The sequence below is a fragment of the Nomascus leucogenys genome, chromosome 12, assembly GCF_006542625.1.
Source record: "Nomascus leucogenys isolate Asia chromosome 12, Asia_NLE_v1, whole genome shotgun sequence".
NCBI lineage: Eukaryota > Metazoa > Chordata > Mammalia > Primates > Hylobatidae > Nomascus > Nomascus leucogenys.
The window spans coordinates 66,219,202-66,247,032 of NC_044392.1; the positions used below are offsets into that span (position 1 = coordinate 66,219,202).

At 47.8% G+C, this 27,831-nt stretch overlaps 2 protein-coding genes across 3 annotated transcripts; both read right to left on the reverse strand.

Annotated features, from left to right (window-relative positions):
* Window positions 1–4,953: 4,953 nt before the first annotated feature.
* Window positions 4,954–10,299, reverse strand: GSTM5 (glutathione S-transferase mu 5). Its single transcript, XM_030824884.1, is given in 9 exon segments — window positions 4,954–5,458; window positions 7,537–7,617; window positions 7,619–7,648; window positions 7,736–7,831; window positions 8,787–8,887; window positions 8,988–9,069; window positions 9,380–9,444; window positions 9,871–9,946; window positions 10,225–10,299. Coding segments are annotated over 9 exon segments (657 nt in total). The 5' UTR covers window positions 10,261–10,299; the 3' UTR covers window positions 4,954–5,368.
* Window positions 10,300–20,813: 10,514 nt separating this feature from the next.
* Window positions 20,814–27,547, reverse strand: GSTM1 (glutathione S-transferase mu 1). Of its 2 annotated transcripts, none has more exons than XM_030824885.1 (8): window positions 27,344–27,547; window positions 27,007–27,135; window positions 26,515–26,579; window positions 26,123–26,204; window positions 25,922–26,022; window positions 24,876–24,971; window positions 24,678–24,788; window positions 20,814–21,355 (listed from the first exon to the last, which is right to left on the reverse strand). In XM_030824885.1, the coding sequence occupies exons 1-8, from the start codon at window positions 27,513–27,515 to the stop codon at window positions 21,266–21,268; spliced, it is 846 nt and encodes a 281-aa protein (XP_030680745.1). In that variant the 5' UTR covers window positions 27,516–27,547; the 3' UTR covers window positions 20,814–21,265. The 2 variants fall into 2 exon arrangements, with proteins under 2 accessions (XP_030680745.1, XP_003267968.2); XM_003267920.2 differs by having other exon boundaries at window positions 27,007–27,082; window positions 27,344–27,453.
* Window positions 27,548–27,831: the final 284 nt, after the last annotated feature.

The window sequence follows — 27,831 nt, forward strand, 5'->3', positions numbered from 1 at the left end:
ACAGGTGCAATCATAGCTCACTGCAAATTTCTGTCCTAAAGCGATCCTCCCACCTCAACCTCTAGAGTAGTTGGGACTGCAGGCCTGTACCACCACACCCTGCCCAAATTGGGGGTTATTAACTTTACACTTTAGTCTCTCGTTTTCAAAATATCAATATGAACATTACCCGCAGATTCCAAACTTGGAAGTGGATGCAGGAAATGACACTTTGCTTAGTTTCTGTTTTGGGAGAAAGAGGGTGAATGTGTTTTCATTTGTACAAGGCATGGTTGCATATGTTAAGCAGGAGCATTTTATAGTAGTGACTGTTATGGTAATAAATGGAAATGTACATGTGGAAAAACAATGTTTTTGTTAGGTATCTCTCATCTGCGTCTTTTTAACACTCTTCCTATAGGTGGGGAATTTCTCACATTAGAAGTCCCACCTTCCTGAGGTAGAAGACTGCTTTCCCAATATCCATTCTCCCTATCTTCTTTTGTCATAGAATCTTCATTTCTCCCAGGCACATTACTTCCCAGACAAAAGATGTCATTTCCAATGTGACTAAGTTCTAACCAATGATGATAAGCAGAAATGGTGTATGTTATTTCTAGGAAGTTTCTTTAAAAGGGAAGGAGCAACTCCCATTCCTCTTTTTCCCTCCTGTTGTTTGGAATGCAGCTGTGATGGTTGGACTCTAGCAACCACTTTGGACAAAGAGGTGACATGGAGAAGGGAAACCACATGCTGAAGATAAAGTTAAGAAGCTAAGTCACTAAGGCCATTGTGAAGCTGACATTAGTGGCACTTAACTGTCCACCTCAAAACACCTTTTTACATGAGAAATAGAAGTCTGTCCTATTTAAGCCACTGCTATTATTTGGCTATATATAGCAGAACTTAATGTGAACTAATCCACTTGATCTTCCAGCTTCCCTTGTGGCTGAGGCAAAGGCCTCTGCCCCACACTCTGCTAATTGCACACAGTGGTGGAAGACTTCAGTTTTAAAGAAGCAAGCCCTGCTTCTTTGTTTTCTTATGAGAAGGGCAGTGGTGGAGGGATCAGGATTTTGGAGACAGCAGTGGTGAGACTGGTATCCAGCGCCACATGTCATGGGTAGGGGTTCTGGTGTTGGTGCCCAGCAATGGCTGTGGTGCCTTCTCTAGAATAATCCCACATATGATTAGGCATATTTCCTGGCTACCCAGCTTCCAAGGCCAACTCCCTGGCCCTCCCGGGGATTCAGTGAGCTACCTGATATGGCTAATAAATTCTTTTGCTGTTTTAGCAACAAGGAATTCTAAGTGATATGCCACGCACCTCAGGTCTAGCAGAAGATAAAGATCTTATCTTTAATACCTTAGCCTCTATCCTACCTGCTTTGAAACACTGGCTCAAACCCAAGATTTCTCCTAAACTTGGGTTTAATTAACCTTTATCTCTACTTTTCTGGATGTGGGAGAGATGTAAGTGGCTACCAAAATCCATTGTTCCATTATAATATGCATCTATCCTTGCAACTAGATATAGCCACACAACTGAATCTCACCAATGGAATGTGAATGGTTGTGATGTGGGCAACTTCGGCCTCACTTGCGTAATGGAAAGTTGCTTCCTTGGCTTGGGCAATACAGCTCCAACCAAGGAGATAAGGAAGCACCCTAAGGAATGACAGAGGCACGAGATGGAAGGAGCTCCAGTCCCTGAGTAACTTCACGAAGCAGGACAGCTTCCCAACAACCTGGACTCTTCCCTGTAGAACTGTTACACAAAAGGAGAATCAACTGTTTTCTATAAGCTGCTGTCTTGGGGTCTCTTTCAGCTTATCTTTTTCTGCTAACACAAGGGTAATGGGTACATAGAAGGCATAGAATTTGTAATTAACAACCGATGATTACAGATCAATGCACAAGCCACCAACACAGGCCGCTGTGTTTTCTGAGCACATCTCATTTTCTGATTCTATTCTATTAATAGAAGGGGGAGACACACTGAACACTGTATGAGCACTGCCACGAGGCACCGAACAATCTCATGGTCCAGGACTTCTGCTAGGTTCTAGCCACCATTAGATTATCCTTTTTGGTGGCTCAGTGTGAGGTCTATGGGTTATACTACTTCTGTCTCTGACTTTAAAATGTATGTTTTTATCTTTTATAATTTTGACCACGGTGTTTAGAAAATCATTTTCATTTGCAATTCTCTTTGTTTACCACATCTTCCCTCTTTTTTAAGGATTGAGTTAATGTTTTTCTTTGATAATCACCTTTCAAATCTCAAATGTAATATTTTACCTTTAATATAACTATGCACTTTTGAGCTTCTAAATCAGGAATCAGAAAACTACCACCACCTGCTGTTTTTTGTTCTGTTTTGGTTTTATTATTTTTTATTGTGGTAAAATACACATAACATAAAATTAACATCTTAACCATGTTAACAATTCACTGACATTAAATGCATTCATAGTGTTATGCAACTATCCCCACTATCTAGCTCCATAACTCCTTTCATCTTATAAAACTGGAACTCTATACACGTAAAATATTTTCCTATTCTCTCAGCCACTGACAATCAGCTTCCTACTTTCTCTTTAGATGTTTTTTGACTATCTCACATAAGTGAGATCATAAAGTTTTTGTCCTTTTGTGACTGGATTCTTTCATCTTGCATAATGTCCTCAAGGCTCACCCATGTTGTAGCATATGTCAGAATTTCCTTTCTTTGTGAAGGCTGAATAATATTCCTTTGTATATATACATGATATTTCATTTATTCATTCCTCTGTTGATGCACACTTGGATTGCTTCCACATTTTAGCTGTGTAATACTATTGTGAACATGGGTGTACAAGTATCTCTCTAAGAGCTTGCTTTCAGTTCTTTTGGGTGTGTACTCAGAAATTGAATTGCTGCATCATATAGTAATTTCATGTTTAATTTTTTGAGGAACTGCCATACTGTTTTCCACTGTGGCTGTACCATTTTGCATTCTCACCGACAGTGCACAACAGTGCACCAATATCTCCATATTCTCACCAGCACTTGTGATTTTCTGCTTTTCGATACCATCCTAATGGGTGTGAGGTGGCATCTCGTTAGAGTTTGGATTTGCATTTCTCTAATGATGAGTGATAGTGAGCATTTTTTCATGTGCTTAGTGGACATTTTTATATCTTCTCTGGAGCAATGTCTATTCAAATCCTTTGCCCACTTTTGAATCAGGTTGTTCAGTTTTTGTTTTGTTGCAGTCACCTGTGTTTGTAAATAAAGTTCCATTGGAATGCAGTGTCCCACCATTCATTTATGCATTGTCTATGACTGCTTTTACACTATGATGATAAGGCTGAGTCATTATGACAGAGCCCATTGGCCTGCAAAGCCTAAAATGTTCACTACCAGCCCTTTGCAAAGTGTTTGCTGATGTCTGTTCTAGATCTGTCTATTTTACTTGTTGAATATTTTCATACTATCTACTTATCTTTTATCACCGTATTAACTCCTAACTTCTATTACTTTTTCCTTTTTATTTTTATCCCTTCTGTATTGAAGTTAAGCATTCATAAATATTTGGCTTAACTAATTTTTCTCACCAGTTTCATAAGATTCTAACTTTGCTCAAATTTTTTTTTTTTTTGAGACAAGGGCTCACTGTCACCTAGGCTGGAGTACAGTGGTGCGATCTTGGCTTACTGCAGCCTTTACTTCCCGGGGTCAAGCGATCCTCCCACCTCAGCCTCCTGAGTAACTGGGTGAGCGCCACCATGCCCAGCTAATTTTTGTATTTTTTGTAGCGATAGGGTTTTGCCATGTGGCCCAGGCTGGTCTTGAACTCCTAGACTAAAGCGATCCACCAGCATGGGCCTCCCAAAGTGCTGGGATTGATTACAGGAGTCAGCCACTGTGCCCAGCAAATTAGTCATTTACTTCTTAATGACCTTAACATTACACCTATTGCTCCCTTTTAAAGTGCAGCTGCAGGCAGTGATCATCTGGACAACGGCCCCACAAGACTCTCCTCAAAATCTCCCTGTTCTGGGCTACGTCTCAAGGCTGGGCCTTACCAAGGCCCAACTCCACTATCCAGCCACTGTTGGAGGAACCTGCTCATCAGATGGTTATCCAACGAGTCCTGCTCCTTTGCGGATGACTTCATATAAAATACTGACACCTGCTGACCACACAGATTGCTACTGTGTGACCCAACAAACCAGGCTTCCCCATCTCATGTTAAGCTATTCAAAGGACAGCTAGCAGCTGTTAAAGCTGAAGTTACAGAGAGCTACTAGCTCATTCTCTAAGACACGTACATGTAAAATCTTCTGAACGTTATCCTATATCTTCTCTGGTTAATGCAACTATTATCCAGAGCTCTAAATCCCAATAGTGACTGTACAGGTTGGCAGACTCTTCCCTTGAGGGAATTCTTTCAAATTTTCACATGTATTAAACATTTACTATATTTCAGGAACTGTGAATGATACTAGAGGTAAAAAGTTCAATAAGACATGGCTTTTCTCTTCAATAAATTTATGATTGAGTTACAATACGGTGGGATATGTTTTATTGAGAAGTGTCATGACAAAGGATATCTAGATCAGGGAAGGCTATCAGGACAGGGTGAAAGAAGACAGTCTGTCAGGGAGCTGCTCAGCCCCCTTCCCCATCAGCCTAGCCCCTCTTTGAACCATGCCACTTCTAGACGGCCTACAGGAGCGCTGAATGAGTGAGGAACTTGGCATAGAGCACCTTTCTGTAGTAATCCCCACAGTGAGGAACAGAGGGATGTGGCTAGAGGGCAGAAATGACCAAGGAAATTTATGAACCTGCCTGATCACCACCCCTAACACACACACACACACACCCCCATCCACTAAGCTCTGGCTGTGGACAACAGAAGACAAAAAACCACCCACAATTCAAGCACAGTCCTGAGTCAAGGGAGCCTCAGGGAATAAGACAAGACAAGGCAGGCACGGTTCAGGCTTTACTGGGCATCACACAGCTGGGGTAGGGACCCAGCAAACGGAGCAGGGCATACAGATCGTCTTTGAGGACAGTGCTAGGGAACTCAGAGATCAGTCTGGCTTCTCAAAGAAGAGAAAAGCACTGGCAGGAAAAGCAGTCAGGTTGGCGTTAGTGCAGGAAAAGGAAGATGTTAGGAGGGGGACTTTGATGGAGGACAGTGCGGAGCTGAAGCTTTAAAGAGCCTCGATGCGGGAAGGGATGATGTTAGAAGAAAGGAAGCCAATGAGGCCTTGGGGAAGAGAAGAGAGCAGAAAGAAGGAAAAAGGAAGAAGCGGGTCCAGGGAGTCAGGCTGTTCTCCAGGGTCGCAGGCAGCAAGGTCGGCTCCTCCCTCTCATCTTCTGGCATCACAGGGCCCTATTTGCTGTTCCACGTAGCTGACTTTCCAAACAAAAGACCTCGGAAGAATTGGCTGGACTTCATGTAGGCAGAGATCTTCTTCAAACCCTGAGGGTGGGAAGAAGGGGCCAGAGCCAGGTCTGCTGTCTAGAAGGGCTCAAGTAGCTTTGCTGCAGGCACAGCAGGTCAGGGCCCTGTCCACAGCCTTTCCATGTGGGCTCAAGTGCTGGAGCATCACACAGTCTCTTAGGGTCCCCGGCTCTTCTAAGTTAATTCTTCCAACTTCCTTTAAGTAATGTTATACCATAATAACAGCTACGATTTACAAAAGATCTATACTGTGCTGGGTGCTTTATATCCAAAAGAAATTACAACACAGGCTTAGAAAATCCACTCAACTACTCTCCAAGGTCAGTTCTATTCTCACCATTTCTCATATAGAAGAACAGAAGTTCAGCAACTTCCTCACACTCAAATAGCTACTAAGTGGGACAGGGCTGGAATATAGCCTGGTTCTGTCTTCAGTTCTAGCATGTTTTTGCCAAATTCTCCTCCTCTTCCACCCAGCCACACCCCATGCCAGATCCTGTCACTCCTTGACTGCACAAACATTCTCCTTTTTCACAGGGAGGTTCTTGGCTTGCCTAGGACTGCACACACAGAAAGGACCTCCAGCAGAACAAAGGGGCTCGGAACACACCTGTGCAGCCAAGAAGAGAGCACAGATCTCACCCAATGACTTAGCAAAACCTGGATGAAACTGAATACGGTAAGGGTGAACCACCAAAGGAAGGCCAGACCAGGCTCTAATCATTCCCATTAAAGCACAAAGTCCAAACTTCTCCACCTGGTACCTGAGCTAAATCTCCCCGTGTCCCTGTGCCCCCACCACATCTCCAGCCCTACTACTGCTAGCCAGGCCACATGACACTCAGGTGTGCTGCACACAATCTTACCAGGATTCAATGCCCATGTAACTTCTAAATAATCCAAAGAGATCCAGGGCTCCCTCTCCCTAAAGGGCCAGGGCCAGGCCCAGGCAAGCTCCAGGCCCCAGTCCTCGGCTGTTTCCCACCACTCCCCTCCCACCACCTCTTACATAACCCCAAGGCTGCTCAGTCTGGGCCAGAACCAGAGCTGATGGGAACTAGCAGAGCAAGCAGATCTCTTGATGGGGAGTGGGAAAGGGAAACAAATTCTAGGCTCAGAAGCCTGTTGGACTAATGCCTCAAATTCCCAAATCTGTAGTAATGTAGGATTTGCTGCTCTCAACTTCAACACAGGTGAGGGATGGTTCCCCGTGAGTGAGGGGCAGGCCCCGGGCCTGGTACCCAGGTGGTGCCACACACCTCACAGGCTGCTCTGCCTGCAGGCCTCTCACTGCACTCATTTCCAGGATGGGGCAGTCATCTATGCATCTCCCACTGTGCCTCACACCCTGCCTCATGCAGAGGAGAAGGTCGGTGAATAGGAGTAAAATCAGTGTGCTACTCATCTCACAGGGGGAAGACGTGGAACATTGGAGGGAAGAAAGATAAAGAAGGAGAGTGCCCCAGCACAGAGCACTTCAACACACACTGCTTCAACAGGGGCACCCGCATATGTACCCTAATCCAGCTCCAGCCACAGCTCTGGATCTCAGGATTTTCCACGCGGGGATTCGATCATGCAAAGATTCTGGGGGTAGGTATGAACACTGCCTGTGGGTTTAGTACTCGACATCAATGCCACTGTGTGTCAGTCCTACTATTGCCAGCTGCATCCGTGGTCCTGAAGTGCTCTGCCTCTTTCAAAGTGTTCTGGGCTGTGAAACCCAGGCTGGATGAGGCCTGAGTCTTCTCCTTTTGTCACAAATGGGAGAGCCCTGACTGCCACCCATAGATCCAGAGGCTCACAGGGAACCCAGCACAGCCTCCACTGGCTCTGGGACCCTGAGCAAAGGACTGACCCTCTCATTCTAAGTTTTCTTATCTCTAAACTGGGCAAGATAATTCCGTCACCCTGTAGGAATTTTGTAAAGTTCAAATTCCACACAATAGGTATAATGTGCTGGGCACGCTTTGTGGCATGAAGCCAGTACTCAATACATGCGAGCTATTCTATGTGTAGCTCCAGGACTGGGAAAGCATCTTAAAGGAAGGAAAGGACCAAGGGGCATCAAAGAGAAAGGAGGATGAGGGCATCACCTCAAATCGGGAGATGAAGTCCTTCAAGTTTGGGAAGGCGTCCAAGCACTTGGGCTCAAATATACGCTTCATGTCAAGGACAATCATAGGCAAGGAAATCCACAAAGGTGATCTGAAGAAGGCCAAGAATATGTGGGCTAGAACCTCCATAACATGTGAAGAAAAACAGATCTCATTCCCCATATCACTCCTCCTTTACCTCATTTCCTGCGAACCATGGCCGCTTCCCCAGAAACTCTGAGTAGAGCTTTAGCTTTTCAGGGAGTTCCTCCAAGTACTTTGGCTTCAGTTTCTCCTGAGGCAGAAAACAGCTGTCACCACCCTCAGACAAAAGCTCCCTGCACAGACGTGGCCTCGCCAGGGCTGTGGATGGCCCGGGCTGGCCACAGGCAAGCAGCCATCTTCCCCAAGCTGGAACTGGGGCAGTGCCCAGGCCTCAGTTGGATAAATCAGCATTTATTGGACTCTGACTGGGTGCCAGACCCTGTCTGAAGTGATCAGAAGGCAGAGAGGAATGAGATGCTGTCCCTGAATCTGTCCTCACTGACCTCCCAATAGCCTCTGGGTCAGCCCCAGGAGCGCCCGAGCACCTGGCAGCCTTTGAACCCAGACACGGGCAGAATCAAGGATGCAAAGAACTAAAGGAGCTCAGGGAAAGAAGTAGAAAGTTCCTCCTAATGGGGTGACAGAAGAAAACAATGGACATTGACTAGTTTCCAGGGAGATGAGAAGTTCAGGTTGAAAGGAAGGAGGGAGAGGTATAAAGGCCCTCTGGCTGCCTCTGACCTGTCTGTTATGAAAATCCGTGGATCCCTATGCATGTCAATGACAGCATTTGGAAAACTGTAGAGGAGAAGATGCAATTCGAGGGTGCCATTACATTCCTCAGTCTTGTACTTGGGTCTGTGTATTCTAGGAGCAGGCAGATTTTGTGAACTGTCTGAGAGAAACGACCCAGGACAGAAGCCAGAGGCCAGAGGCGATGAAGGAGATTCTGAACACAACCTTTACCATCTAGCAATTGAATTTCTACCCTGGGATGTCTTGATGGTGTCCTAAGATTGGTGGGAATTTCCTCTGCTTTTGTTGACGTGACATTAGAGTCGTAAGAATAACTGCTGATAGTATGGGAAAGCACTTGGAGGATGAGTGGTACCAGGGACTTAAGAAAAGACCAGTGTGTGCAGGAATGCAAGAGTTCTGGCCCTAAATCCAAACTCTGCCAGGTGCAGTTCACTGGGGACACTCACAAATTCTGGGTTGTAGCAGATCATGGCCAGCTGCATATGGTTGTCCATGGTCTGGTTCTCCAAACTGTCCACACGAATCTTCTCCTCTTCTGTCTCCCCACCTGCCACCCACAAAACACAGACTCACTCTGAGCATAGCACCCCAATCCAGCCAAGGAGGGGGCCACCTTCCCCCCACACACTGCAGCCACCCACACTCACACAGATTGTGCTTGCGGGCAATGTAGCGCAGGATGGCGTTGCTCTGGGTGATCTTGTGAGCCCCATCAATCAAGTAGGGCAGCTGGATGGATGGGAAACCCGGGAAGCTCAGTTGGGCCACCAGGCTCCCCAGCATCCCCTTCCCATAAGCAAGGGCAGAGAGGACACCGGGCACTCACTGTGCCCACTCATGGCAGGCCTGAGATAGAAATACTGTCACATGGACTAATGAGCTGGGACACAAAACATCATGGAAGGGCTGTGTAGACAGCCAGGAGTGACAGGAATTGGGCAGAAGACTCCTGATCCGAACACCTCTAAGCTGGGCAGAGGAGATGCAGCCAGAGACACGTTGCACTTTTCCCCAAAACCGCCCCTTCCCCTGCACCTACATTGGGAAAGTCCAGGCCCAGCTTGAATTTTTCATTCAGCCACTGGCTTCTGTCATAGTCAGGAGCTGTGGTGGGGAAGATGAAGTGAAAACAAACCTCCCCAGAGCCCAGCCCTCCTTCCCGGGGACCCTCTCAAGGAGCCAGTGGCAAGACCCCTGAGATAGGTGGATCTAGAATCTGACCACTCAGTCGCACATCTCGGGGTTCAAGGAGAAAGAATCCCGGTGAGGGCTCTGGACCCCACACGGCTAAGGCTTCCAGGGTTTAGGCAAGCCCTGGAGACACCCAACCCAATTAGACACAGGGCCCAGCATCCCGCCCCAGCATTCTGCCTTGCAAGGCCAGAGGGCTCCCTCACCGGGGCTCAGGGAAGGGACAGCCTGCAGCTCCAGCAGGGGAGGTCTGCAGAGGCAGCCACAGGTGGCCACCATGGGTTGCTTGGTGCCAACTCAGCGGGAGTAGGCAGGGCCCGGACACGAGGGTGTCATTACCATCTTCCCTAGAGTACTTCTTTTCCTCATAGCTTGAGTCTGTGTATTCCAGGAGCAGGCGGGTGGCATGGACCAGCTCGGAGAGATGGCCCGCAGGTCGTGTCAGAGATAGAGGGCCCCTGACTTGGTGACTTTGTCTGCACCAGGGAAACCCCTAGTCTACACTGCACGCACCCGTCGCTTCCTCTACCCACCCCCACCCCCCACCCGCAAACACACACACACAGCGTCACGCACAGGCCCTTCTGAGGGGGGCCGCCCTGAAGAGGAACGGTTCCTAGAGCCCGTCCCGCAGCTGCTCCGCACTTCCCTCCCCGCCGCCTTCGTCCCACCGTCCAGCGGACCCTCGCTCAACCCGCGGATGTCCCAGTACCCCAGTGTCATGGGCATGGTGCCGGTTGGTGCGGATTCTGCAGACAGGCCACAACCGAGCAGGGCTCAGACTATAAGAGCTCCAGAGAGGGGAAAGGAGGGGCCTTGCTGCGACCCCGCCCCTCGGCCCGCCACGACCCGAAACGCACCATTCTGGAGGCCCCGGAGCGCGCGCCCGGGGCTGCACTCAGTAAGACTCCCTCCCGCCTCCCAGGCCCGAGGGTTCCAAGAGCGAAGTTAGGGCGCCCAGAAGTCCAAGGCGGGTCTCGGCCTCGCCAGCTTCCCTACCCCGCCCTGAGGCTCCACGAGTCCATCCAGCCCTTACTAGGTCCACAGCGACTTGGCTGTGCGCTTGAGACACCAGCCAGATCCTAATGGAGCAAAGCTCTTCTCCCTTCTCCTCCCTGCCCGCGGAATCCCTCAGCCTTCTCTCCGCTGCCGAGTTCCCAAGGGCTCTGGGAGACTCCGGCTGCAGGGATCAGACTAAAAAGTGGTGGCCCCAACCTGGGAATTTAATTCAGCCCCTGTCACTGGAAGAGCAGGACTTCCTCTGATCCGAAAGCTACTCCGAGGGCTTAGTCTCCCCTCTAGCCCCGCCTACACAGGAACAGTGTCAGTGGTATGGAAAGGACCCCCAGGAAATGGGCCAGAGTAAAGGAAATGTGGTCTGTGTTCTCCTTTAGGGGCCTTCGGGTACTGAGTCCTTCGGTCATCTGGCTAAGTACTGTGTAAATTAGCCACTTCGTATTTTGGCACAATTTATGAATCTAAAGGATCAGACCCAGCAAGTTGGTGAGGTATCTGAGGTGCCCCCTAGAAATGTCCAGCCAGTCCACTAGGTGAACCTCACAGAGACCAAAACAGCAACAGCAACAGTGAGTGCAGTGGCCACAGAGAGCAGGCAAGGGAGAGTGGAAGAACCCGGACCAAACTGAGGGTCGGGCTGCTATTTCTCTAGGTCCAATGACGAGATGCAGATCAACCAGAGAGGAAGAGAGGTTTTATTTCTGCAACCGTTACAGGGAGAAGGCCTGGAAATTACCACCAGACCACCACAAAATTACAGTTTTCCAGAGCATATATACCTTCTAAGCTATATGTCTACAAGTAAGTGTGCATTCATCTAAAGACATAAGTGATTAACTTCTTTTAATCTGTAACAAAGGTCTGGGTCCTGAAGACCTTACTCTGGAGCCTCAGTCTATTTACTTAATCTAAATGGGTCCAGGTGCGGGGGCGGGATTACCCTTATCTTGTCTCCTGCTACATCACGGAGGCCTGGGGAGTTTCTTCAGACCCACAGTAAAACTTGTTTAATCCTAAATGGGTCTTGTTAAGAATTCCTTCGTTATTTTGTCATGCTTTAAGGCCCAGGAAAGGCCTAAGCAAAACTCTTGGTGGTCTTTTGTTACACTCCAGCCTTTGTATAAAGGCACTGGCTTTTTTTTTTTTTTTTTCAGCTTTTAATATTTAACCACTCGGTCAGTACTGAAACAGTTGTTATGGAGGCCTGTGTTAGTGAGACCTGGCCTGCCATAGAAACTGTCATCAGAGAGGCCAGAACCCTGTCCAGCTAAGGAGGGAGGTCAGAGGGTGGTGGCCAGAGAGGAGCCTGAGGGCGCCCCACAGGACCACAGGCAGGGACCCTCCCCTCTCCAGATCCACTATTCTGGACCTGGACCTGGCTCCTGACCCATGTGCGTTCTTCAGTATGAGACTGTGGCACCAGTGGCCTTTGAAGTCACGGTGATATGTGACCTGTGGTACAAGCTCCACAAAAACAATGTACAACCTGCCAACTTTCTTCTTTCAAGGTAGAAAGGAGACTATTTCAAAAGAGTTGTGCAATGTTTGGCCTAGGGTTGACTTTGCTTTGTTTAAAGGATATTACAAATAATAATGGATATATGAAAACAGATGATAGACCTTTAAGAAGAAATCATTTTACAATGTAAACAACAAGGTTATTGTGCTACAAAATCATTTTTTTTTTGAAATTAGCTAAAACATTGTTAGGACTCCAGAAGATACACCCAGTATATCAAAAAAGTTTTAAACCACCTGGATAATGTGTGGATTGGCGTTGAGTGGCACAGGTAGATTTCATCACATCCCTATTAGGCCACAGAAATCAGGTGGTCAGCAGGTGGCTGCTAAGTTGGGGCACTTGGACACTGTGTCACTGAGGCTGGCAAGGCACAGTCCTTGTTGCAAACACTCCCCAGCCATCTAGACCTGGGCAGTACTCCCAGCTCAGATACCTGGTAGGTATCCATGTTTAGGAAGCAGTTTTGGCCTCAAAGTGAATTCTCATGTAGATTTTCCTGCACTGAGGCAACAGCACCAGCACAGACACAAGTGCCTGGCCCTAGGAATCATTATATTTCTCATTATGCATTAAGAGTTTATGATTCTGAGTTAATCCATCTTGAGCTGTGAAAGATAAAATGTCTAGATCCAACTGAAAGAAACGATTTTTTAAGAAAGCTAACACTCATGAGAATAATAATTTTGAAACACATAGAACCGGTACTGTTACATTAGTATTCACATATTTGGTCATCCCTTTATTGAAACAACAGTTGTTGAGATCCTACCACATTCCAGGCACTATGAATAAAACAATGCTTCAAGGACACTGTACTTTGCCCATCTCCAACTACATATCAGGTGGGAACTTCAGTGGAGAGATTTTGAAAATACGGGACACTTCTTAGTGTATTTGCACACTGAGAGGCAGTGGAGTGGGAGAGGGGTTGAGTGCAGGAGAGAGAAGCAGTGCCTGCTGTTGCAAGGACTCTGAGGAGCCAGGAAGACGGGGCCCAGGCCCCAGGTGGCTTCTTCAGAAGGAGGAGTACAGCTCTGCGGAAGGCGGGAAGGACTGGACCAGCAGGATCCCCAAAGTAGGGGCCACAGTGGCCACGAGGATCACACCAGCGGGGGAGTGGGTCTGTGGACGGGGATCGGGAGCAGCAGGGATGAGGGAAGCTGCAAGTGTTCTGAAGGAAGTGTAGCCAGTTGTCACCATACAGAAACTTCAGTCCTGACAGGGCCAGGACTTCTGGATTTGTATGTGGACAAGTTCTAATTTTTAAAACAACGCTGTGCCAGACAGTCAAAATGCACTGGGTCCCATTTTACCAAGGGCCTGTAATGGGACCACTGGACTAGATTTCATAATTCCTTCTGTCTCCTCTGACAACATTCTTACATTCTCAAGGCAAATTAACAGAAAATCTACGTAAAATGTTGTCAGAATTTTGAAAACCAATCTATTAGAAACAAATACTGACAGACAAAATAAAATGTATCCTTCTTCATGGAAATCTATTAAAGTGTCTTAAATATTGTTTGGGTAAACTTAGGAAATCCAAAATAAAGAGAATCTTTTCTTCAATCTGAAAAGAAGAAAATAAAAATCACCTTTTCCAAGATGCTACCAAATTTTAATTGAGAAAACATTTTTCCAACATGTCTGTGATACCAAGAATAAGGCAAACAAACTAGAATTTCAAGAACGTAGAACAGGAACAAAGTTAGAGATGGTAAAAGAACTGGAAGCAAGAAGTTACCTTAAGAAAAATATTGAAACATTAACCAATTTGCTTTTATACATAATAGATTATTTTCTTGAAAGTTAGCTAATTAACAGACCATTAGTACAACAAAAACAAAAAATAAAATTATGAGTTAATACAAATCAGAACTAAGAAAGAAGATGTAGTACAAGTGATATTTTAAATTGTGAAAACATTTTTTCTAAACTCTGTGTTAACTGATGTTACCACCAAGTGGAAGAAACACAAACACGCCAAAACATGTTAAGAGTTAAAGATTCTGAATGAAGTAATAAAAGCGTGATAAAGAAAAACAACAACACAAAAGGGCATTTTATCCTCAGCATTTGGCTGGATATGTTTTCAAAAATTTTGAAAATGGCATGGATGACACAGATTGTCATAAACTACAGGCATGACCTAACCTGGGAAGGACAACACAGGGAATGATTATAAATCACTGTCACTTATCAGCCTGAATCCAAACGTCAGGAATGCTACCTCGGAGAAAAGAAAATGGTGTTTTTCTTATAATTGGTGTTGTGCTCATAGGGAGCTTGCTGGGGGAGAGAGAGACAGAAAGTCTGGGCAGGAAAAGGAGGGGCAGAGGGTACTCTGGGGGGCAGAAAGCCCACATGGAAACGTTATGATCTAGAGTAATCAGAGTCATTTCTAATCTTTCTACAAATTTCTCAAACTCTGACACTAGATCAATATAAAAGGTAAAAAAAAATTACATATACATACACTCATTATTAAGTATTAATACTTACATTATTAACTTAATGTTCCTTCAAAAAGGACTTAACTACATGAGTTACATTATGAGTTTTTTTTTTTCTTTAGTGCTAGTATCCATCCAGCACACCACTGGATGTGATTCAAGTGAAGGTTATTTTGCCCCTCAGGGGACATGTAGGTCTGTCTGGAGACTTTGTTCATTGTAAACACCAGGAAGCACCCAAGGTATTAGTGGGCAGAGGATGGGTAGGATGCTGAGCACCCTACGATGCTCAGGACAGCACCCCCCAACAAAGAATTCTGCCCTCCAAATCTCTGTACGGCTGAGCTTAAGAAACTCTAGTCTATGACCCAGGACAGGGTCAAAAGCTGCAGGGGGAGAAACAAGGTCCTCAAAATTCTGGCTGGCAGGAAGGAGGCCAAAGGACCCACTTCCCTGGACACCAGCTGGCAGAAGGGAGGACCTAGAGACAATCTCAGCTGGCGCAGCCCCTGAAGGCATCAAGCTGCACATCAGGAATGAGAGAAGAATTGGGCAGGGAAATGGAATACCAGGTGGACAGGCTGGGCAGCCTGGTCTTCCAGGGTACAGGGTAGGGAGTGGTGGGACTCTCTCTGCCAGTCAGACAGCAGGCCTCCCCTGCAGCTCTGAGCACATTGTTCCAGAGCCAGGCAGCCTGAGCCCAGCACCATGGGGTAATTCTTCTAGAGCTGCTGGGGCAAAGCTAGGCAGGATGAACTGAACTTATTTTCAAAAGGTATCCACCCTGACTGAGAAGGGTGTGCAGAAAGTTGCTACAAGTTACTACCAACTTGTAATGGCTTCACTAGACCCTCCCTGCATTTAACACCCCCAGAGGGGTGGCCAAAAGTTGAATATATAATAAGCACCTGATGACTGCCACAGACATGGATATGAGTGATGCTAGTCACCAGAGGCAGCCCCCTTCCCACTATTCACCTACCCTTCCAAGCCTGCCAGAGACCCTCACCTAAAATGAATTGGCAAAATGTGCAAGCAGATGTTTTCATCTTTGGAGACTTTAAAATAATGATCATCAACAAGGAGATTTACCCGGAGAAAAGAGCGTATCTTCCCTCAAAATCTCCTTGGATTTTACTGCGAGGCATCTCAGACAGTGCTTTCCATATAGAAAAAAACCCAGGTAATAGATAGGCTGCAGCGTTTTATCTTGTGTTTGATTTTTTAAAACTTACTTATTGATGATGGTGACCCACTTGTATATTTTTTTCCTATGTGTACTAGTCAAGGTTCTTCAAAATTTGAAGTGACGCCACTAAGATAAGCCCGTAGGAAATTTGTGTGTTTATTTATAAATTTATGTATCTCTTGTGGGAATTGGCTCACACAATTTTGGAGTGAAGTCCCATGATCAGCTGGCTGCAGGACAGAGAAGCGGGAAAGCCAGCAGTATCGTTCACTGTGAGTCTAAAGGCCTCAGAACAAAGGTGGGGGTGGGAGGCGATGGTGTTAGGCCCTGATAAAGTCTGAAGGCCAGAGAACCAGGAGTGTGGAGGTGCCAGGATAGGCAGAGATGGATGTCCAAGTCAGAGATATCAAATTCACCCTTCCTGTCTTTTTCTCCTCTCTGGGCCCTGACAGTTTGGTTGATGCCTCCTTCATTTGCTGAGAGAAATCTTGGTTCAGTCTTCTCATTCAAAGGCGAATCTCTTCTGGAAACACCCTCACAAACACAATAATTGTACCAGCCATCTGAGCATCCCTTAGCCCAGTCAAGTTGATGCAGAAAATTAACCATCACATTATGCCACAGGAAACCAAGAACAAAATCACAATTAATTACATTGTGCCTATGGGAGAAAAAGCCTTGACTGCCACAAGATCATTCTTTAAGCTTTCTCCAGGAGTTGACTAAGCCACCGGTAGAGAATGGGTGGAGAGTTTTATACAGGAGATTCACGAACAAGTAGATTCATAGACTGTGATTCATTGGCAGAAACATGTACAACCAATAAACAAAAAAGGTGAAGGTAGAAAACTTGAAGGTATTCTTTTCTTTTTTCTTTTCTTTTCTTTTTTTTTTGAGATGGAATCTCACTCTGTCGCCCAAGCTGGAGTGCAATGTGCAATGGCACGACCTTGGCTCACTGCAAATTCTGCCTCCCAGGTTCAAGCGATTCTTGTGCCTCAGCCTCCTGAATAGCTGGTACTACAGGTGCCCACCACCACACCCAGCTAATTTTTGTGTTTTCAGTAGAGACACGGTTTCACCATATTGGCTAGGCTGGTCTCAAACTCCTGACCACAAGTGATCCACCCGCCTTGGCCTCCCAAAGTGCTGGGATTACGGGCATGAGCCACCATGCCCAGCCAGAGAATGTGAAGGTGTTCTTATTTTTAAAAAAAAAAAGTCATAAGATGAAATCACGATCTCCTAAGTGTCTAAAATAGTGCAGAATGATCCGTGTACCTTGCTGGTGGCACCATAAATTAAGTTATTCTCTCTGGAGAGCAATCAAATTATCTGTTGTAATACCATTAAACCGGTCTCACGCTTTACCTTGTAGTAAGTGCTTTGGGGATCTATTCAAAGTAACCAAAAATGGGAAAGAATTAGTCGAAACATGATCACCCTGCTCTAAAAACAAATAAATAAGTTAGAAAAATCCACATATGCCATAGCATAAGAATGACTAGGCAAACTATAGTCTATCCACAGGAACTAATGTTAGGCGGCCATTTAGTGTAAGAAGTACGCATGCATACAGACTGCCAATACACACAGGTTTTTTATTTTGAGGCAGAGTCTTGTTCTGTTGCCCAGGCTGGAGTGGAGTGGCATGATCTCGGCTCACTGCAGCCTCCGCCTCCTGAGTTCAAGCAATTGTCCTGCCTCTTGAGTAGCTGGGGCTACAGGCAAGCTCCATCATGCCTGGCTAATTTTTGTATTTTTAGTAGAGATATGGTTTCACCGTGTTAGCCAGGATGGTCTCAATCTCCTGACCTCGTGATCTGCCCCCTCGGCCTCCCAAAGTGCTGGGATCACACTCATGAGCCACCGCACCCAGCCCATATACAGATTTTTAAGTAAAATGTTAGGCCAGGCATGGTGGCTCACACCTCTAATCCCAGCACTTTGAGGGGTAGAGGTGGGCGGATAACTTGAGGCCTGGAGTTCGAGACCAGCCTGGCCATCATGGCAAAACCTCATCTCTACTAAAAATACAAAAATTAGCCAGGTGTATGCCTGTAGTCCCAGCTACTCAGGAGGCTGAAGCATGAGAATCGCTTGAACCCAGGAGGCGGAGGTTGCAGTCAGCTGAGACTGAGCCACTGTGCTCCAGCCTGGGCAACAGAGTGAGACTCTGTCTCAAAAAAAAAGAAGTAAAATGTTAAAGAGAAAAAACTGTAGAATCTAAGCATATACACGCACACCAGTCTCACCTATCCGAAGAAGTAGGCATGAATAAAAATCTAAAGAGAATTTGAAATGACACCATTAAGATGAACCTATAATTTGCTTAATAATTATTCAGTGAGCACTTACTATGCTCAGGGACTGTCCTAAGTGATATGCAAACACCTGTTACATCAGTGAACGAGAAGAGACAAAAACACATGCCCTTATGACATTGACATCTTATGAGGGAGACAAACACAAGCACAAAAATAATGTAAGACATATGTGCATGCTTTTCACTGAAGTGTAATACACATATAATGCACAGGCCTTAATGCATGCTTTTCATTGAAGTGTAATATATATACAGTGCACAGGCCATTTAAGTGTGCTATTCTGTAGGCTTTTCCACTTGTATACTCTTCTGGAATCACCTCCCAGATAAAGAGAGAAAACTTGCAGCACTCCACCAGGCCCCTTCAATACGCAACCTTCCAGTTCTCACCAAGGTCACCAGTCATCTGACCTCTGATACCATGGACTCATTTCCCTCTCCTGATTTTTGTGTAAGTGGAATGAGGTCGTGTGTCCTTTCTCCTGTCTGGATCCTTTCACTCCACACGTCTGTGAGGCCCATCCATGTTTTTGCACATAGCGTTAGCACGTTTATTTTCATTATAGCAGAGTAAGTATTCCATTATACGAATGATGGAATTGTGTTGATAAGCCACAGTTTATTTGTTCATTCTTCTATTCATGGAATTTGGATGGTTTTCAGTTATTGGCTATTTAAAATAAAGCTGCTTTTGGCATCATTATACATGGCTCTTGGAATCCATTAGGACTCATTCCTGTAGGGTGGGATTTCTGGGTCCTGGGTAGATGTATGTTTAGCTCTAGTTGACAGTGCCAGTATTCCAAAGTGGCTTTCCCACCAGCAATGCATGACAGTTCCAGTTACTCCATAAATCACCAACAATTGTCAGTCCTTTCAATGTCAGCCATTCTAGTGGGGATACAGTAGGATCTTAGGGGTTTTTAACTTTCTGCTGTCTAATGATGTTGAGCACCTTCTCACGAGCTTAGTGGCCATTTGGATATTCACTATTGGGAAATGCTTGCTGAAATTCTGACTCATTTTTTAACGAGTTGTAATTTTGGTATATAGTTTTTGGAGAAGAGGCCTTTGTTGATTTCTAACAAGTTCTCTCTGCTGAGCCTTGCGTGAATACCTGACCCACAGACTCAACAACTATTTCTGGTATCACAGCTTAGGAACTGCTAAGCTATGAGAATCTTACTCTGAAGCAGTTCACTCTCCAGTGAGATTTTAAATTACTTCAAGAAGAGGCAATGCAGATAAACATATGGGACTGCTGTCAGGGTGGAGGAAGCCTATGCTTAGAAAGTTCCTGCAAGGATGTGAGTCAGGAAGAGATCAACCTGTAGATCCCCAAGCAGCCTTTGGAATTATAGACCTCAGAATGACAAACAGAAAAAGCTTAAGTAAAAAAGCAAAGGATCTGACCAGGTGCACTGGCTCATACCTGTAATCCCAGCACTATGGGAGGCTGAGGTGGGCACATCATGAGGTCAAGAGTTCAAGACCAGCCTGGCCAACATGGTGAAACCTTGTCTCTAAAAAAAAAAAAAAAAATACGAAAATTTGCTGGGCACAGTGGTGTCCGCCTGTAGTTCCAGCTACTCAGGAGGCATAGGCAGGAGAATGGCTTGAACCTGGGAAGGGGAGGTTGCAGTGAGCCGAGATCACACCACTGCACTCCAGCCTGGGTGACAGAGTAAGACTCCCTCTCAAAAAATAATAATAATTTTTAAAAAGCAAGGAATGCAGTCAGATGGGCATCCACCTACTCACCAGAAATGCTCAATTCTAGAAAAGAGTGAGTAAATCTATTAGAGTTCTCAAGGTTTTCATCATAGAATTCTATCCCCAGCTGATATGGTTTGGCTGTGTCCCCACCCACATCTTACCTTGAAGTGTAACAATCCCCAGGTGTCAAGGGTGGGGGCCAGGTGGAAAAAACTCAATCATGGGGGCAGTTTCCCCCATACTGTTCTCATGGTAGTGAATAATCTCACAAGATCTGATGGTTTTATAAGTGGGAGTTTCCCTGCAAAGGCCCTCTTGCCTGCTGCTGTGTAAGACGTGACTTTGCTCCTCATTCGCCTTCTGCCATGGTTATGAGGCCTCCCAGGCCCTGTGGAATATGAGTCCATTAAACCTCTTTCCTTTATCAATTACCCAGTCTCGGGTATATCTTTGTTAGCAACGTGAGAACAGACTAAAACGCCAGCCAGAGTATTTAGTAAGCATGTAAAGGCACTTTCAGTTATGCAAGGACTAAAGACATTTCTCTCACAGGTACCCAGGAAAGAGAGGAAGTAAACCCAGAGAGAACGTCCTGATGACAGCTGTGCAGCAAGCCTGGAGAGGGTACCTGGAAGCCATCTGAGAAAAACAACAGAGATTGGGTCCTGGAGACCTAACAGAAGTGATGCAGTCATATAGTGGAGAAGGTAAAAGGGACCCTGGTTCTCTCTGATGGAGATTCCACCCCCTTGGGGTCCCTATTCAATAAGACACAAGCTCTGTGCAATTATGGAAAGTACTCAATAAGGCTGGATGAATGAATCAAGAGATCCAGGCCCAAAAAGAGACATCCTTTCCACAGTGCCTCATGGGGCTTCCTGCTCTGAGTCTGTCAGAAATGGGAGCAAGAAATCTCAAGCACCTTACTATGCCCAGCAGAATCTTTTAGAACCCAACCACTGCCAGGATCACCAGCCAGTCCCTTGAAAGAGGCAGTGACAGACAGACTGACAGTCTGGGTAGATGGCCAGGAGCAAATAAGACAAGACACACAGCAAATGTGGTTGAGGCTTTACTTCCATCAGGCAGGCCTAAGGCAGGGGCCACACTGCAAGAGCAGGGCCTGTAAACCAGTCAATGCTGCTCTTTCATGCAGCACAGGGAGAGCTCGGGGCCGAGCTCCACAGGCGAGGGACCAGGCAGGCCCTTCAAAGCAGATACAACCACTAACAGGATGGAAGGTCAGGCTGACTTTAGTGCAGGGAAGGGTAATGTTGGGAGGGGGATGTTCATGAAGGTAAGTGGGTAGCTGAGGCTTCAAAGGGCCTGCATGGGACAGGGGATTTAGGGGAAGTGAAGAGGCCCAATAAAGTCTTGGGGGTAAAGATGGGAATAAACAGGAGAAAGGAACAAGGAGGCAGGTGCTGGGATGCAGAGTCCAGCTGCGCTCCACAGCCTGGGCAGCAGGCTGAGTATGGGCTCCTCACTCCCACCTCCTGGCCTTCAAGGCCCTACTTGTTGCCCCAGACAGCCATCTTTGTGAACACAGGTCTTGGGAGGAAGCGGCTGGACTTCATGTAGGCAGAGATCTTCTCCAAGCCCTGGGAAGGGGGAAAATAAGGCCAGAACTCAAGGTCAGCTGCCCATGAGGGCTGGGACAACCCCACTGCAGACGCCGCAGGTCAGGGCCCTGGCCACAGCCTTTCCACGCGGGCTGAAGTGCTGAGGCATCACACAGCCTCTTAGGGTCCCCAGATCTGCGGAGTTAACTCTTCCAACTTCCTTTAAGTAATGTTGTACCACAGTAACAGCTAACACTTATGAAGATTCTACACTGTGCTGGGTGCTCTGAACCCAAGAGAAATTACAACATAAGCTTAGAAAATCCACTTGACTACTCTGCAAGGCTGAATCTATTATTACCATTTCTCATGTGGGAAACAGATGTTCAGCAACTACCTCACATTTAAATACCTAGTAAGGGGAGCCGGGCACGGTGGCTCACGCCTATAATCCCAGCACTTTGGGAGGCCGAGGCGGGCGGATCACGAGGTCAGGAGATCGAGACCATCCTGGCTAACACGGTGAAACCCTGTCTCTAATAAAAATACAAGGCCGGGCGCGGTGGCTCACACTTGTAATCCCAGCAGTTTGGGAGGCCGAGGCGGGCGGATCACGAGGTCAGGAGATCGAGACCACGGTGAAACCCCGCCTCTACTAAAAATACAAAAAAAATTAGCCGGGCATGGTGGCGGATGCCTGTAGTCCCAGCTACTCGGAGAGGCTGAGGCAGGAGAATGGCGTGAACCTAGGAGGCGGAGCTTGCAGTGAGCCGAGATCGCGCCACTGCACTCCAGCCTGGGCGACAGAGCGAGACTCCATCTCAAAAAAAAATAAAAATAAAAAATAAAAATAAATAAAAATACAAAAAAATTAGCCAGGCGTGGTGGCAGGCACCTGTAGTCCCAGCTACTTGGGAGGCTAAGGCATGAGAATGGTGTGAACCCAGGAGGCAGAGCTTGCAGTGAGCCCAGATCATGCCACTGCACTCCATCCTGGGCAACAGAGCGAGACTCCATCTCAATAAATAAATAAATAAATATATATATATATAAATAAATACCTAGTAAGGGGAACAACAGGGCTACAATGTAGCCTGGTTCTGTCTCTCTGCAGTTCTGGCCTCTTTCTCCAGTTCTGGCCTCTTTCTGCCAAATACTCTTCTTCTGCCCCACCACTCCCCACACCAGGCCCTGTCACTCCTTGACTACAAAAACAGTCTCCTTTTCCACAGGGAGGCTCTTGGCTTGTCTGGGTATAGACACACAGAAGGGACCTCCAGCAGAACAAATGGGCTTAGAAGACACTGAGTGTCTCAGTAAAACCTGGATGAAAGTGGAATGGGGGTGGCAGTGTACAAGAAAATGAAAGGCGAGACTAGGCTCTAATCATTCCCCTTAAAGCAGAAAGTCCAAAGTTCTCCATCTAATACCTGAGCAAAATCTCACTGTGCCCTAACCCATGGCATCTCCAGCCCTGCTGCAGATCAGGCTACATGACACTCAGATGTGCTGTGCACGATCTTACCAGGATTGAATGCCCACATAAGGTATTCAAAAACATCCGGCTCACACCTGTAATCCCAGCACATTGGGAAGCCGAGGTGGGTGGATCACCTGAGGTCAGGAGTTCAAGACCAGCCTGGCCAACATGGTGAAAGCCCATCTCTACTAAAAATAGAAAAATTAGCTGGGCGTGGTGGTGGGCACTTGTAATCCCAGCTACTTGGGAGGCTGAGGCAGAGAATTGTTTGAACCCGGGAGGCAGAGGTTGCAGTAAGCCGAGATCACGCAACTGCACTCCAGCCTGGGCAACAGCGAGACATGATCTCAAATGAAAAAGAAAAAGAAAAAAAAAAGCTCCAGGACTGCTTGTTCTCAAACTGCTTGACCCTGGCATTTCACAAGCCATAGACCTCAGTTCTCCTCCACCCCTCCCTTCCCACCACCTCTTACATAACTCCAAGGCCAGTAAGCCTGGACCAGAACCAAAGCTGATGGGAACTAGCTGAGCAAGCAGATCTCTTGATGGGGAGTGGGAAAGGGAAACAGATTCTAGTCTCAGAAGCCCATTGGAGTAATGCCTCAAATTCCCAGATCTGTACTAAAGTAGGGTTTGCTGCTGTCAAACAAATTCAGCATGGATGAGGGATGGCTCCCCGTGAGTGAGGGGCAGGCCCCAGGCACAGTACCCAGGTGGTGCCACACACACCTCACAGGCTGCTCCACCTGCAGGCCTCTCACTGCACTCATTTCCAGGATGGGGTGGTCATCTATGCGTCTGCCACTGTGCTTCACTCCCTGCCTCATGCAGAGGAGAAGATTGGTGAAGAGGAGTAAAATCAGCATGGTACTCATCTCACAGGGGGTACACGTGGAACAGTGGAGGGAAAAAAGAGAGGAAGAGAAGTGGCTCATGCCTGTAATCCCAGCACTTAGAGAGGCCAAAGCAGGCAGATCACCTGAGGTCAGGAGTTTGAGACCAGCCTGGCCAACATGGCGAAACCCCGTCTCTACTAAAGATACAAAAATTAGCCGGACATGGTGGTGCACACCTGTAATCCCAGCTACTCGGGAGGCTGAGGCAGGAGAATTGCTTGAACCCAGGAGGCAGAGGAGGTTGCAATAAGCCAAGATCACTCCATTGCACTCCAGCCTGGCGACAGAGCAAGACTCCGTCTCAAAAAAAAAAAAAAAAAAAAAAGGAAGAGAGGTAGAGTGAGAAAGTGCCCCAGCACTGGGCATTTCAACATAAACTCCTTCAACAGGGGCACCCAAATATGTACCCTAATCCAGCTCCAGCCACAGCCCTGGCTCTCAGAATTCCCCACACGGGGGTCCAATCATACAAAGCTTCTGGAGGTAGCTATGAATATTGCCTGGGGGTTTAGTACTAGACATCAATGTCACCGTGTGTCAGTCCTACTATTGCTGCACCATCTGTGGTCATGAAGTTCTTTGCCTCTTCCAAAGTGTCCTGGGCTGTGAAACCCAGGCTAGGCGAAGCCTAAGGCTTTTTCTTTTGTCACAAACGGGAGAGCCCTGACTGCCCCCCATAGATCCTGAGGCTCACAGGGAGCCCAGCACAGCCTCCACTGGCTCTGGGACCCTGAGCAAAGGACTGACCCTCTCATTCTCAGTTTCCTTATCTCTAAAATGGGCAAGATAATTCTGTCACCCTGTAGGAATGTTATAAAATTCAAATTCCACACAATAGTTATAATGTGCTGGGCACGCTTCGTGACATGAAGCCAGTACTCAATAAGTGCGAGTTATTCTATGTGTAGCTCCAGGACAGGGAATGCATCTGAAAGGAGGGAAAGGAACAAGGGGCATCAAAGAGAAAGGAGGATGGGGGCATCACCTCAAATCGGGAGATGAAGTCCTTCAGGTTTGGAAAGGCGTCCAAGCACTTGGGCTCAAATATACGGTGGAAGTCAAGGACATCATAGACGAGGAAATCTACAAAAGTGATCTGCAGAAGGCCAAGAATATGTGGGCTGGAACCTCCATAACACGTGAAGAAAAACAGATCTCATTCCCCATATCACTCCTCCTTTACCTTGTTTCCTGCGAACCATGGCCGCTTCCCCAGAAACTCTGAGTAGAGCTTTAGCTTTTCAGGGAGTTCCTCCAAGTACTTTGGCTTCAGTTTCTCCTGAGGCAGAAAACAGCTGTCACCACCCTCAGACAAAAGCTCCCTGCACAGACGTGGCCTCCCCAGGGCTGTGGATGGCCCAGGCTGGCCACGGGCAAGCAGCCATCTTCCCCAAGCTGGAACTGGGGCAGTGCCCAGGCCGCATTTGGATACATCAGCATTTATTAGACTCTGACTGAGTGCCAGACCCTATCTGAAGTGATCAGAAGGCAGAGAGGAATGAGATGCTGTCCCTGAATCTGTCCTCACTGACCTCCCAATAGCCTCTGGGTCAGCCCCAGGAGCGCCCGAGCACCTGGCAGCCTCTGGATCCAGACCGGCAGAATCAAGGATGCAAAGAACTAAGGGAGCTCAGGGAAAGTAGAAAGTTCCTTCTAATGCGGTGGCAGAAGAAAACAATGAACATTGACTAGTTTCCAGGGAGATGAGAAGTTCAGGTTGAAAGGAAGGAGGGAGAGGAATAAAGGCCCTCTGGCTGCCTCTGAGCTGTCTGTTATGAAAATCCGTGGATCCCTGTGCATGTCAATGACAGCACTCGGAAAACTGTAGAGGAGAAGATGCAATTGGAGGGTGCCATTACATTCCTCAGTCTTCTACTTGAGTCTGCATATCCTAGGAGCAGGCAGGTGATGTGAACCTCCTGACAGAAATGACCCATGACAGAAGCCAGAGGCCAGAGGAGATGAAGGAGATTCTGAACACAAACTTTACCATCTAGCAATTGAATTTCTACCCTGGGATGCCTGGATCGTGTCCTAAGGTTGGTGGGAATTGCCTCTGCTTTTGTTGACATGACACTGGAGTCGTGAGAATAACTGCTGATAGTATGGGAAAGCACTTGGAGGATGAGTGGTACCAGGGACTTAAGAAAAGACCAGTGTGTGCAGGAATGCAAGAGTCCTGGCCCCAAATCCAAACTCTGCCAGGTGCAGTTCACTGGGGACACTCACAAATTCTGGGTTGTAGCAGATCATGGCCAGCTGCATATGGTTGTCCATGGTCTGGTTCTCCAAAATGTCCACACGAATCTTCTCCTCTTCTGTCTCCCCACCTGCCACCCACAAAACACAGACTCACTCTGAGCATCACACCCCAATCCAGCCAAGGAGGGGGCCACCTTCCCCCCACACACTGCAGCCAACCACACTCACACAGGTTGTGCTTGCGGGCAATGTAGCGCAGGATGGCGTTGCTCTGGGTGATCTTGTGAGCCCCATCAATCAAGTAGGGCAGCTGGATGGATGGGAAACCCGGGAAGCTCAGTTGGGCCACCAGGCTCCCCAGCATCCCCTTCCCATAAGCAAGGGCAGAGAGGACACCGGGCACTCACTGTGCCTGCTCATGGCAGGCCTGAAATAAGAATACTGTCACATGAACGAATGAGGTTGGACACAGAACATCATGGAAGGACTGTTTAGACAGCCAGGAGTGAGAGGAATTGGGCAGAAGACTCCTGATCTTAACACCTCTAAGCTGGGAAGAGGAGATGCAGTCAGAGACACGTTGCACTTTCCCCCAAAACCGCCCCTTCCCCTGCACCTACATTGGGAAAGTCCAGGCCCAGCTTGAATTTTTCATTCAGCCACTGGCTTCTGTCATAGTCAGGAGCTGCGGTGGGGAAGATGAAATGAAAACAAACCTCCCCAGAGCCCAGCCCTCCTTCCCGGGGACCCTCTCAAGGAGCCAGTGGCAAGACCCCTGAGACAGGTGGATCTAGAATCTGACCACTCAGTCCCATATCCCACGGTTCAGAGAGAAAGAATCCCGGTGAGGGCTCTGGACCCCACACGGCTAAGGCTTCCAGGGTTTAGGCAAGCCCTGAGGGACACCCATCCCAATTAGACACGGGGCCCAGCATCCCGCCCCAGCATTCTGCCATGCAAGGCCAGAGGGCTCCCTCACCGGGGCTCAGGGAAGGGACAGCCTGCAGCTCCAGCAGGGGAGGCCTGCAGAGGCAGCCACAGGTGGCCACCATGGGTTGCTTGGTGCCAACTTAGCGTGAGGAGGCAGAGCCCGGACACGAGGGTGCCATTACCGTCCCCCATCGTGTACTTCTTTTCCTCATAGCTTGAGTCTGTGTATTCCAGGAGCAGGCGGATGGCGTGGGCCAGCTGGGAGAGATGGCCCGCAGGTCGTGTCAGAGATGGAGGGTCCTTGACTTTGTCTGCACCAGGGAAGCCCCCAGTTTACACTGCACGTACCCGTTGCCTCCTCTGCCCGCCCCCCACCCTCAACACACACACAGCGTCATGCGCAGGCCCTTCTGAGGGGGGCCGCCCTGAAGAGGAACGGTTCCTAGAGCCCGTCCCGCAGCTGCTCCGCACTTCCCTCCCCCGCGCCTTCGTCCCACCGTCCAGCGGACCCTCGCTCACCCCGCGGATGTCCCAGTACCCCAGTGTCATGGGCATGGTGCCGGTTGGTGCGGATTTTGCAGACAGGCCTCAACCGAGCGGGGCTAAGATTATTAAGAGCTCCAGAGAGGGGAGAGGCGGGGCCTTGCTGCGACCCCGCCCCTCGGCCCGCCACGCCCCCGAAACGCGCCATTCTGGAGGCCCCGGAGATCGCGCCTGGGGCTGGACTCAGTAAGACCCCCTCCCGCCTCCCAGGCGCGAGGCTTCCGGGAGCGAAGTCCGGGCGCCCAGAAGCCCAAGGCGGGGCTAGGCCTTGCCAGCTTCCCTACCCCGCCCTGAGGCTCCACGAGTCCATCCAGCCCTTACTAGGTCCACAGCGACTTGGCTGTGCGCTTGAGACACCAGCCAGATCCTAATGGAGCAAAGCTCTTCTCCCTTCTCCCTGCCCGCGGAATCCCTCAGCCTTCTCTCCGCTGCCGAGTTCCCAAGGGCTCTGGGAGACTCGCGCT

Coding starts and splice junctions, on each gene's coding strand:
- GSTM1 (XM_030824885.1), bottom strand. CDS start 27,515: ATGGCGCGTTTCGGGGGCGTGGCGGGCCGAGGGGCGGGGTCGCAGCAA. Junction 26,023..26,122: donor TGCCCGCAAGCACAACCTGT/GTGAGTGTGGTT, acceptor TGTGGGTGGCAG/GTGGGGAGACAGAAGAGGAG. Junction 24,972..25,921: donor TCTGCTACAACCCAGAATTT/GTGAGTGTCCCC, acceptor TTTCTGCCTCAG/GAGAAACTGAAGCCAAAGTA.